The sequence below is a fragment of the Convolutriloba macropyga genome, chromosome 9 (assembly GCF_964194025.1).
Source record: "Convolutriloba macropyga chromosome 9, txConMacr16.3, whole genome shotgun sequence".
In the NCBI taxonomy this organism is placed as follows: Eukaryota; Metazoa; Xenacoelomorpha; order Acoela; family Convolutidae; genus Convolutriloba; species Convolutriloba macropyga.
Window position 1 is genome coordinate 53698727 of NC_134476.1, and position 13456 is coordinate 53712182.

The 13456-nt window shown below is 30.9% G+C and overlaps 1 protein-coding gene across 1 annotated transcript in view; it reads left to right on the plus strand.

Annotated features, from left to right (window-relative positions):
- Nucleotides 1–7853: 7853 nt before the first annotated feature.
- The window catches only part of LOC142345458 (uncharacterized), a 55577-nt gene continuing 49974 nt past the window's right edge, over nt 7854–13456 (plus strand). Inside the window, exons 1-2 of the mRNA XM_075397517.1 lie at nt 7854–7906; nt 11401–12753. Of these exons, the coding sequence (XP_075253632.1) occupies nt 12630–12753 (124 nt within the window). The 5' untranslated portion in view covers nt 7854–7906; nt 11401–12629. The remainder of the gene's footprint in view (nt 7907–11400; nt 12754–13456) is intronic.

Below are 13456 nucleotides of genomic sequence, written 5' to 3' on the forward strand. Positions count from 1 at the left end.
AATTACCCTGTAACATCTTAGTTCCTTTGGCTGAGATAACCCCTCTTAGATTATTAGTACCACTATAATGCCTACAACCAACACAATAAGAATTAGTTTAAAACTAATTAAAGCTACTCATATTTATATATAAAAAATAATGGAAGTTAAAGAAAATAATCCCTTTGTTGTTAAACCCAAGCAGAAGCCCAAGCCATTACCTAAGCCCAAGACTAAACTTGAAGCTAGAGGTCTAACTCTAGAGAATAAAAAGAAACTAGATACTACTTATGCTAAAGGTTTTGTTAAGACTAGTAGGAAATAGTTTGATTAGGATAATGACTATAGCTAACTGGCTATAGTATATAACTATAAATATAATTATAGTATATAACTATAGTATATAACAATAAATATAATTATACTATTATTTTTATCTATAACTATAATTACTCTTTTAGATATAAGTATACTATGACTACGAGATTAGAGACCTTCGGTCATTAGTTTCCTTAGGAAACTATGTCAAACATCTTATTACCATCACTATTAACATTAATAACCTTTCTAGTTAATACTAATGCAAGACATAAAACATCTGCAACTGCAACACTGAATTTAAAACTAAATTGTTTTGGTTGTTGACCTATATGATCATTTTGATATCTAGTATCAAATACATATATTCTATGACTACTTCTGAATGTTCTATGATTAAAGTACGGTTTAATATTATGAGGTAATCCATTAAAATCCATTATAATCTAAATTAACTATCTCTTTAAAAGCCTCATTATAATTATTAGTACCATAATTAATAATCATTCTATTCTCTGGATAAAACTCACTACCAATCTTACAATGACATTCAGTAACACTCATGATATCAAATGTACTTGCATCATGAGTTTTTTCATTAACATTATAATTTTCAAAAACAATTATTATGTATTGGGCTCTTTCCATACCACTTTCCATACCAAGATCAAATAAGAAGTTAGTAGCATTGAATACATTCCTATAAAATGTCTTTCTTTCATAATAACTAAAATCAGTATTATTTTGCTTTTACTTAATCCTTTCTGTACAATAATTCTGTTATCATTACTAGGATCGACACTATATATACACCATGATATATCTCTAATTTCTATATTACCATAATCAGCCACCCGACCAGGATAAGCATCAACTCTAAATAGAGCTCTATCAGTATTAATTCTTTTTAGTATTAGTTTAAATCCTAAGCCGTATATAATCTTTTCTAAGTCATTCACAAAACCAAATAGATCACTCATCTTAACAATCATATGCATATGACCTCTTTCTGCAGCAACATGATCACCTTTGAGTTGGCTATCTCTATTACCTTGATTTCTAACAACACCACTCTCATATTCATCAGCTATACTAGTTAATAACTTATACATAAATAGATTAGGATGACAATGATCTATATATTCATTTGTCCTACCACCATTAGTTTAAAGCTTAACTGAACTAAATAATGCCATCATACCATTATTAACTAATCTGATATTAGCATTTTTAGCAAATACACCACCAGCATAATCTGATACAACAAATTCCATCTCTAGATATGAATCATGTATATTTAAATGTTTCTCTTCTCTATTGAGAATGATATTAATATTAGTATTAACCGTATTCATTGTTGCTAGATTATTTCGTTTATTTTTTATAATCTTAATTTTGTGTATATCATTATTAAATTCATAAGTGTATTCAAACCAAAGTCCTTTATAGTAAGTCAAAAAATGACTGACAATTTAATTTAATGGGAACTACAAAAGTTAAATAAAGCTTTAACTGAAACTAAAGGAGAACACACACTTAACTTTAGACTGATAAAGCCAACAGAAAAGTTTATTTTTATTGAACCTATACTTAATACAACAAAATTAGGTTTAATTAGATTATTTGTTTATAATTCGGTGTTTAGTGTAAATTGAAGGAATAATCATTTTTTGTATGAAGGTATGGCTATAGCTATTACACCGGGAATATATGAATTAGCTGAAATAGCACAATTAATAAAAGAAGAAACTAGTGGTTATGTTATAATAGAACCCGATAAGAATACAATGAAAAGTTTAATGGAAATAAAACAAGGTGCAATTAACTTTGATTTAGAAAACTCGAAAGTCTCATTGCTAGGTTTTAGAAGAAAAGTATATGATCAAGGTAAATAGGCATCTCAAAAGATTATTGATATAATGTTTTATTACTATTAATATTCATTGTAATCTTATATCTGGTGTTAAAGATAATTGCAATAGCACAGACATACTATATACTTTTACTCAAACAGAACCACCAGGCTATCTAATAAATAATATAACGACTAATATCTTACATCAAAAGGTAACAAAGTATAGAATAGAATATATTGAATTTCATATTAAAGATGAACATGGAAGACCTATAGAATTTAATGGGGATGTATTGAGTTTTACTTTGAATCTCGTCTAACTAGCTGACCAAAGGTCCATCTTATTTAGACTTATACTCAGTCATCTGCGAAGCAGGTTCCCTGATAGTCATTGTCATAGTCATAGCCATAGACTTAGACTTAGTCATCTGTTAAGCAGTTCCTGATAGACTTAGACTTAGTCATGGTCATATTCATCTGCGAAATAGTTTCACTGATAATCATAGACTTAGACTTAGACTTATACTTATACTTAATTATAAATATTATTAAATTAAAAAACTCTCCAATCCCAATTAATTCTTAGTTTACCACAATCATAAGTTTTTTAAGATTTATCAATGACAATGTACTTATAAGGCCTGGACCACACCTTTTCACATATATTACAAAAATCATTATAATTAAGTTGAGATCCAGTAAAGTGATCATAATATATAGCAGTGATGATTTTGCCCGTTTGTTCAAAGAAAATAAATAGATTACACTTCTCTCTAACAATCTGTCTATCTGCTGAGAATATATTTTGTTTAAGATATATCATATCACAATTTTCATGTCTAGCTCTACAAAAGTATTCATTAATAATTGGTTCCTTAGCTATAACATCATCAAATATCATGAATTTCTTTATATCTTTTGGTAGCTTATCGGGGTGGGGTAATTCTTTTATATCCTTAAAAAAACAGAACATCTTTATAGTCTAAATCATTATATTGTATACCAGTAGGACCAACAATATATAACCTATCAAATTGTATGCTGGGATTAAATAGATTCTTTAAAAAGACTGTGTTACCACATTCACTAGGACCTGCTAATATACATCTGAGGTTTTCCGGGAAGGGATCATAGACCGTTATATTAATATCAGTTATCCGTGATTGTAGTTTTCCATTAACATTGATGAATAAATTTCCTTTACTATTTACTGTTGCACCAGGCCTTGATTCATTTAGGGAAGCGGCCCCTCCACATCAACAACCACATTGTCAAAAAGGCCTATCTTTTTGTTTGGTGTGGGGATCACGAGCCTTCGACCATACTATGTAATCTTCTTCTGATAAGGAGGATTCTTGTTTGTCATCTGCAAAGCAGTTCCCTGATTATCATTGACATTAAATTTATCATTAATATTATCATTAACATTATCATTAACATTATGATGAACATTATCATTAACATTATCATTAACTTTATCATTACCATACCATTAACATTATCATTAACATTATCATTGCCATTATCATTATCATTAACGCAAACATTAACTTCAACTTTACAACTAAAGCAAAAACACTTAGCATACATCTTCGGACATTTAACGTGATTAACTAGAATATCCAAAACACCCTCTAGTGTAAATCTTCTATCAATAAGATAGATCATATAAAAACAACATGAACCGCAATAAGATTCATCATATTGTTGTTTTCTTCATTAGAGCCTAGATCAACGTATTCTTCTAAGAATAATGTTGGAGTCTCAACACCAAATCTGTCGAAGTAATAAACTTTAACAGCTCTTCTTCTCATAACTAAAATCCCGTGAATACCATCTCTTGGATGTAAATTAACAATAATGTTTAAGTTATTCTCATTAATGTTGTCAGGGGTCTGATCTCTCATTACTATCTCAATTGGTGTTAGACTTACATCTCTACCTATATCTTTTATTCTGATATTACTCATTGGTTCATTATCAATACCAAATTTATTATTGAATTTTTCAAAACTTAGGATAAGCATTTTTTATATAATAAATGTTAATGTTTAATTATAAGTCTAAGCCTAAGGCTAAGTTTAATTATAAATAAAAGTTTAATTATAAATCTAAGTCTGATTATAAAACTATATTCAACATATAAAAATGGAGAACGCCACTTTAATTCTTATACTCTCGTTAGTATTGTTATGTTTTTTAATGATATATGATTCAAAACCATGCAAATGTAAAAAATTAGAAGAAAACTTTGGTGGGTTTACGAATAGAAGATTAGTTAAATCTGAATTTGGAAAGTAACCATTACAGACTATTGTTAATGGTGCTGCTGGTACGGGAAAGACTTATTTCGTTAAACAATATTTAAAGTTATACTTAGATCAAGCTCAAAATCAAGATCAGAATGGAAATCAAGATCAGAATCAAAATCAAGATCAAAATCTAGATCAAAATCAATAGTCTATGATGGGACAAAATCAAAAGCAAATAATGTAAAGATATGTAATATGTAAAGATGAAAAGGATTGGATTGATTCCGATACTGGCGTTCCCTATGCTGGATTTGAAATAGGTGATATAAATATGATCACAATGAAAAATTTATTCAAATTCCAAAATACCGTAATTGTTCGTGATAACATGGGTGATAAGTTTAATACGGATATAGTTAATTATTTTACAGAAGGAAGAAACAAAATTATTCAAATGATTGTAATGTGTCATAAACCAGCTCAGATAGATATTATGGCTAGAATGATTTGTGATACTATTTATATAAAAACTTATAATGGAGCTGATCTATTTAAGATTTTTAATATAACATATGATTGCAAGCATGACCTCCATGGCATAATTCAAGAGTTAAATAGAAGCTATTATAATTGTTCAGATGGGACAGATGAAGCGTTTCGTTATGGTATGAGTAAGTATAATAAGAAAGAGGAAACTTTTATTATTATTGATAGAAATAGAATTATGATATATGACTCAAGAAATGGTTTCCTGGACCTTAAAGGTCTTAGTTTAAAAGATAAATTAGAAAAAAGTGAGATAAATAAACTGATAGCATATATGAAACCACTATTGAATAATGCTACAGATAGAGCTGTTGTTAATACAGATAACTATTAGTTCTATTTTAATATACTTCTTACTTTAAACAATATTAAAATTCAGAATGATGTTCTAACAAAAGAAACAGTTAAAGCTCATGGTATAACGTCAAAATCGACCATAAGTGGAATTATAGCTTCATCTTTCATGATAGATAATTGTGTTAAACCCGATACAACAGTAAGAATTGCAGCACAAGTGACAGCACATGCAACATGCAAGTCATATGATAAAAAGAACGGGTACATTATTTGACTATGCTTGGGGGTAAGCACCAGCGGAGCCCCATGCGTCTTCACCGCCCTCATATCAAGAGTATGGCGAAGCATGGACAAATCCCATGAACGAGATAGAGCTTCTTCTTTGTACAGTAATAAGAAGAGTATATTGACTAGAAGAGTATATTGATGAAGAGACTGAAGCTTTAAACAAAAAGGGTAAAGATGATTTAAAAGATCTATATAAAAATAATCAAAAAATTGGAGATGACTTTATAAATTTCATTGGAGATAAAATTGGATTGGGTAATGAAAAGATTTTAGATAAAAGATATAAATATAATACTCTTAATAAGATGGGCATGGAAATTTTAGTTATGTTTGCCTTCTCTAAAGTTCACGCTAGAAGTTTAATTGAAATTATAGTTAGGTATAAATAAAAAATTTTGATTCCTTTTTGATAATGCATATGAAATGTTTAGATTGTAATTATAGATGTGGAACCCCACACACTTTGCTTTTTCATTATAAAACAGAACATAAAGATAAAGTTAGTAAATGTGCATGTGGCAATCAAACAATAAGTGGTAATTGTGTGGAAGTTTCTTCTAAGTTGAGGGGTACTGCTTCAAAATGTTCTAGCTCTAGCTCTAGCCCTAGCTCTATCTTAAGCTCTAACTCTAGCTCAAATCCTAATTCTGATTCTATTTATAATTCTAATTCTAATTCTGATTCTAATTCTAATTCTGATTCTAATTCCAATTCTAATTCTAATCTGCAAAGCAGTTGGAAAGCAGTTGGGGTACCAAGAGAGAAGCCACTTTGCCATGCCACGGGCAGATCCCGATCAATAATAGTCATATAGAAACAAAATTTGATATAAAAAATAAAATTTGTAATAGATGGAGAGTTATAAAACAAATACCATGTTTTGATATAAAGAAGTCAATATGTAAAGAATGTAATTCAACTAAAGTTAAGTGTGAATATTGCCCTGCGATTTTCAGCTTTAGTGGGTTAAAAAACCATATATAAAAAATTCTCATAAAAATATAGATCTGGTCAGGGGTATTCATCTTGATAAAGAAATAAAAGACCAAACAGAGTACTATAAATATTATCTAATATATTGTAAATTAAAAGCCAAAGGTATTGAGATAGATGAATTATTAGAAGAGTAGATTATTATACTATTTTTTAAATCATTAGCATTATCATTAGCATTAACATTAGCATTATCATTAGGATTATCATTGGCCTTATCTCCAACCTTATCTAAAGCCTAATCTCTAGCCTTATCTCAAAGACTTATCTAAAGCCTTATTTTTTATAAAATTATCTGCGAAGCAGGTTCCCTGAACTTCGAAGAAGTTACACTTATAAGCCAGAAATATAATTATAATAAAGTTTTTGAAAAAAATAAGATATAAGCGCATGCCCGCATACTTGCGCATTATTCTAAGTAGGAAACTATGCGCAGCCGTGCGCGTGCGCATGGTGTGCGTAAGTATGATGGTTTTGGCTTATTTTAGGCTAATTTTTATTTTTGATTGCGCTTATACTACTGGATAAAACAAGGCTACCAGTTAGCAGACGGCTTGGTCCATTTCCCGAGTTTTTACGAGGGAAAATGGGCCAATTTGGCTGGTGGCTGGTAGCCTTGTTTTATCCACTACTGTAGTGTTCCAGATGAATCCCGTAGCCTAAAGATGATGAGTCTGGATGACTGGATCATTAAGTAAAATTTGCCGATACGTTAATTGGCGGAACATTGTTGTTTTAGTACTTTAAACGTTCGTGGAAATTGTTGTCGAATGCTTGTCTTCCAAATTCCTACAAAATTTTGCAAAAAAACCATCTTCTTTCAAAAATCTTGCAATATAACCAAATTTTAGTGTTGTTTTTATCATTTTTAGTATCAGTATTAATAACAACAATATTATTATTATTAATAACAACAAGAATAAAAATTATTTTTATAATTTTTTTCATAAGATGCTATCAAACGAAACCGGCATATAGAATGACCCTATTATTCATTAAAATAGGTATCCCGAGACATTACAAAATTCAAATAACCGTTATCTGTTCATCGAACCGACTAAAACTGGAGCCGGTACAGTTTTTGTCATGAAAACTAGACACTAAATTGACTAGATCAAAGTGACTTGTTTTCTTTAATGACACTCGAATGTCCCGTTTTGAAAGCAATTTTCCAAAAAGTGCATCTCAAGTTACACCAATTGAACATTGAGGACAACATCAAACACCTTTTACTTATTTAAATTTATTCACTATTATTGCAAATCAACAACAGAATGGCGGAAAAACAACATCCTGTGTAGCCGACTTCTTTTCAAATATGTACAATTAAATTCAACATCGCCTACATAGTCAATTTCTCAAAACAATTACCCTAATTGTGCCCCTCTGCTACCTTTCACACTTTATTCTCTTCATCGTAGATTTCGCTGTTCAAAGATTCTGGCTGTCATCAAAAAAGAAAAGTTTCTTTTTTTTTGAAAATTGTCTCAGTAATATTGCCATTTGTTACCCTAGTCCAAATAGCCCCAACGTAATGTCAAATTTGTATATATTTGCAAATTTTCACTGCTAAAGGTCTATAGAAACATTTATCAATTTTAGGGTTCCGGATGGACTCCGTAGCCTATCGATAAATAGTCTGAATGGCTCACGAAGTAAAGTTTTCCAATACCCTTAGCGGAACACTGTTATTTGAAAATTTTTACCATTCATGAAAATTGACTTCAAATGCTTGTCTTCCAATATCCTACAAAATCTTGCAAGACAACCATTCTTCTTGTAAGAATCTTGTAACATCACCAAATCTTTTAAAAATCTTTTTTTTTGCATGAATCGTGCTATGGATTGCAAAATAACAATTCGGTCTTGATTAAGGTGACCATAGCAATCACGTAAACTAGTTATTGCACTTCCACAAGAAAAGTATTCGACAACTAGCTGATACAAAAAGGGGTTGCTCCGGACTAGACCTACCCATTCAAAGTTGACCACAAGGGTTGACCTTTCACGAAAACCATGGGAGACGAACTTAATATTTTCAAAATTTTTGGCAATAAAACTTAAAAATTGAAAAAAATTGCAGATGGGTCTTCTCTGCGTGCAACATGGCCATATTTTCTAATCAATTGATGAAAATGATTACGACTGATCACCTATGACAACGAAAATTTTTCACGCTTCAATTCAATTGAGCCGTATCAAATGTGTCCGCCTTTAACGGGTTTTGCCATAAGACTTTGCAACTGTTTATCAACAGTATACCTACTGTTACAGTTCACACTAAATTAATACTTCCTAAAGTTTTCGCTCATTTCAAGCCCAAAATATAGGCTAAGAGGCTGTAAAATAGCAGTCCATTAGGAATTTTTTTTGAAATTGGAATTGAGAAAGAAATCAAGATTCAATGAAATAACTTACGTTCTAAAAAAGATTTTGTATCTCAGTTTGTATTCAGCGCAATAAAGTTTCAAAAATGTAAGCCAACAACAATACCTGTTCAAATTGGGTTTCCTTATTATAAATATTAAATAGGAAATGTTTAATGGCTGCTCGCCAATCAAAGACGAGGAAAGATTTACACCAACCAGTTCGTTTCAGGTTTACAAATCTGTCCGGATACTACGTTTTTGTGGTGAATTTTACTGAACTGTGTTATCAGCTGTAATTTAGATTACCGTTTCATTACTTGATGCTCAATTTGTCCCAACAGCTAATCGTTAAGCTTCGCTGTTCAACAAACATTCTGCTCAGAATACAAGTTAATTTAATTTGAAGCAATCAATTTTTTTTGAGCTTTTGTCATTACTTCAAATCAAACGTTTTATTCATGGATTCTCGTTCCTACAACTTGTAGCCCTATAAATTGGCTATCTTAATTCAAAACTGAAAGATCACTAAGATAATCTACAGAAACAACAAACCATAACAAGTAATTTATCGCTCAAGAAGAATGCTTTCAAGCTCCCTTCATGCTGCCAGTCACGTGGGTTTACATGTCAAAATTGCAACTTCGATTGGTAGTAGATACGGATGTTGACAAAACATGAGCAGTTTTCCATAACGACGTTTTTCATTGTAAATTTGATGTCATAGGAAATTTGTTAAACATATAGGAGATTTTTCGAGTGTTCTGTATCAACAACAGGTCGATTCGCAATCTGTTCGTAAAAATAAGATGCAAAGTCTTCAAGTTTTTTCGTAAATCGCAAGTGTTTGTGCTGATTTTGAGGAGGTTCGAGTGTGAGTATTTTTGAATTCGAGTATGATAATCACTAGTCATAATAGACTTTGTTTTTAAATATGAATGTTGACGTTGGTGAAGAAATCAATTTGGTTGCGGTAGAATGCAGCATTAAAATTTGCTTGCGACGCTATTTGAACTTTTTTGATTGATTTAGCCTTGGCGCAGCCACAACAAAAGGCTTCTGGTTTTTGAAAATTTTTTCCTGAAAATGAAAACAAATGTGAGGCGCTTTACCATAGGTCATTGATTATGGGACCTCATTGAATACAACTCTAGTATGGAAGCAGCTAAAAGGAATTATGTTCGGCTAAAGTCTCTTTGATTTTTAATTTAAAACTTAAAAAATAAGTTTTGTTTTCTGTATCTACCAGTTTGTATGCGCGCCGAAAGTCACGTTATCAATGAATTGACAAATCACGTGAAAAGTGACCCGAAAACAAATATAAATAATTCTTTTGGATAGTTTAATGAAACAAGGTATTATAACCGGCAAGTTAATGCTCAAGTTTTTTAACGGAAAAGAGATGCAGCAGCAAAAAAAACAGCTCAATACTCTTTCAGCAAAGTGCTCAAATTCTCTCAAGCTTCACAAAACAATTCGCCAGAAATAAATTGCCAGTTTTGTCGTTTGTTCACAACTGACTTGATTGTTTCTGTGACAATTGTATATTTTTTTCATCCTCTAAATTTAGATTTTTATTTTATCTATAGTTTTCCCTGTGAGTGTTTGTCTATCAGTGTTTGTTAAAAATATAGACAATTAAACTACAAGTTTTTCTAAAGATGTTAACTTCAGTCTTTGAAATGGGCAAAAACAAAAAATTCTGCAAGTTTTTTGCATCGTTTTGTGCTCATTATGCTTGATTTATTGAATCGATAGGTTTTGCTGTCGTTTATTATTTTATAATAATTAATTAATGCTGTCGAATTAATTAATTATTATTGATTCACTAAACAAGGCTTATCAGCAGAAAACGATACGGGAAACTGTTATTCGGGTAATGAAGAGTAATTGAAGTTTTTGAAGAACTTGGTCAGTTTTGCTGATCGTCAAATGAACGTCAAAGTTTAAGCGGAAATAGATGTGATGTATCGAAAATGAATTTTGATGATTAATCTTTTTTCAATATTGAAAAGAGTTATCGTTTTTTGTGGAAAGATTATAGTGCTTCAATTCTGGAAATCACCTACAATACATTTGCTTTGATCAAAGATACAACAAGCGAAATTATGAGTTTTTCCGGAGTCAGCATTGGATAATTTTCCAATACAAAAAGTCATTATTGTGAGTCATAGTCCAATATTTTCGAGCCTTTTTTGTACCTGAAGTTATGCATTGGATTAGGTTTTTAAATCAGATTTTTTTGTCTATGAATAGTTTTTAATTTAATGTGCTTAATACGCATTAGATCTAATTATATGAAACAAAAGAGAGCTAAGTTCCCGTGATTTTTAAGTTAGTCTTTCATTTTCATATAAATTTCAGACATCATAAATTTCAAATTTGGTTGAGAATTTATCAGAGCAAACTCAAAAACAATTAAAGTTGATTGAGAGAAAGTGTGATGGAGCGAGCAGTCTTATTCTTAATTTTCAATTATAAATTAATGTGTCAATTTTTTATGAAGGAGCTCTATATATCGCATAAATATTTATCAAGTGCAATTTCTGCCCAATTCAGGTGGGAAATTAACTGCCATTTAATCCATTGTTCCTTTGTGTGTCATGTCAAAACAAACACAAACAACCAAACCCACTTGGAAAAATGCAATTTTAATTCCTCACATAGAGAGCAATTGTTTAATTACTTAAAATGGTGGAAAATAATTGTGTAAATATTCCTCGTCACATTTTGATTAAAATTTAATTTTGCCTATTTATTTTATTGCTCGCTTAAATCGTAAAATTGAGCTCGGCTCCAATTTATGTACGTCAGTTAACCTCAATTCCCGTTGTACAGTTTTGTAATTTTTGTTATTTCAATTTGATTTGCTCATCTTAAAGTGTTATTACTTGGCTGCTAATTTTGAGCGAAAGAGTTACTTGATAAATATTTGCTGGTTCCATCGTGAATTTACTTTTAATTCTTATTGGTAGTTATACAGTTTGATTATAATTGAGAAAGGTGCGTACATACACAGCGGAGCTTGAAGGGTAAAAAAGAAGAGAGAAAAAGTAAAAAAAAAATAGTATCTGATGCTGCTGATGTATCATAAGCATAAATAAAAGGAACGTTAATAAACGCGGACCCTCAAGCATAACATTGCCAGAAAAAATCAGAAAAAATCTTCCTTTTAAAAACGAATTATCATCACCGTTTGTTACATTCCTTCATCTTACCATAATAAACATATAGGTGACTAACTAAAAGTGTAAAACTTCCCAACAATTCTGTGATATTTTTGAATCAAAACTCTTTTACTATTGTAGTATTGTTCACCGATCTTCGAAATATATGACAATAAAAGTAAAATTGGCTCCTAATTGCGTCTTTATATGCTAATTTTTTTTAGTTGCTAATTCTTTCGCTCTGATCAGCGAACGTTTCAAACTAGTTATTACTAGTTACCAACAGTTCATAACCAAATTTTACTGACTATTTTTGCTCAACAATTCATTGGTTAAAGTCGCCTACGAGCATTTATAACCTTATAACTCATAAAAATTTAAAGTTTATTTCGAATTCCTGGGAGAATTTGATGCAATAATTCGTGGAGTTAGCAATAGTATTATAATTAAGTAATCCTTTCACAGAAGGTGGACAATAGCAGCCACAGTTCCTTGTTTACTCTTTTTACTCTTATTGTGTTCTGCCCATTAGTGTAAAAACCCACTGTCTCGTTCAAAATTGCCCAGGATGACTTTCGCAGTTAGATCATCGGCTAGTAGTGGGGGCTCCAATTGTGGGTCAAAATTCTGTTTGATGTTTGCATGGACACTGGTTATCCTGTTTACAGCCGGGATTAACGTCGTGTTAGGAAGTAAGTAAAACAATTCACCCAATCACGCATACTGACTAACATTAATATTACCTTGTTCAGCTAATATGATTCAGACATTTTTTGTGAATTAAACGGGCGGTTTAATGATTATAAAGTTTTTCAAGCTTCACGCAAATGTCCTGAATAACAAAACTAAGAAACATGAGGTCGTGTGATGATCTAATCAGTCAATGATCTAATCAGTGGGTTGTTTTTAGTTCTCCGGATCGAGTTGTAATGGCAACCACACACAAGATGCACGTATGATTTGTCATGTAAGATCTTGCTAGATCTTGCAAAGCTATTGTTGTCAAAAGCTACTTGCGTGGATTTTATTGGTCGAGAATCAAACCAAAATTTCTAACGTATATGACTATAGTATGGCCAGCAACCAATGATCATCCAAAAAATATTTTTTACTATTAGGAAAAAAATAATTTATTTAATTTAATTAAATATTTTGTTTGATTTCGCAATCAAAATAAGGTTAATGAAAATCTGGATGATTTGTAGAAGATTTTTTTCGGTTTCAATTTTCCATCGGGAAACCATGGATCCAGGGGAACCAAGAAGTCTGGTATGGGCTAAAAGAATTTGGTAATGATTGATAAATGTGATCACCTAGCATTGATTGCTATCATGTACGAAAGCTTTAACTCAATATTAAGCTATATGAGCAAACATGGTTAATGTGAACACAATA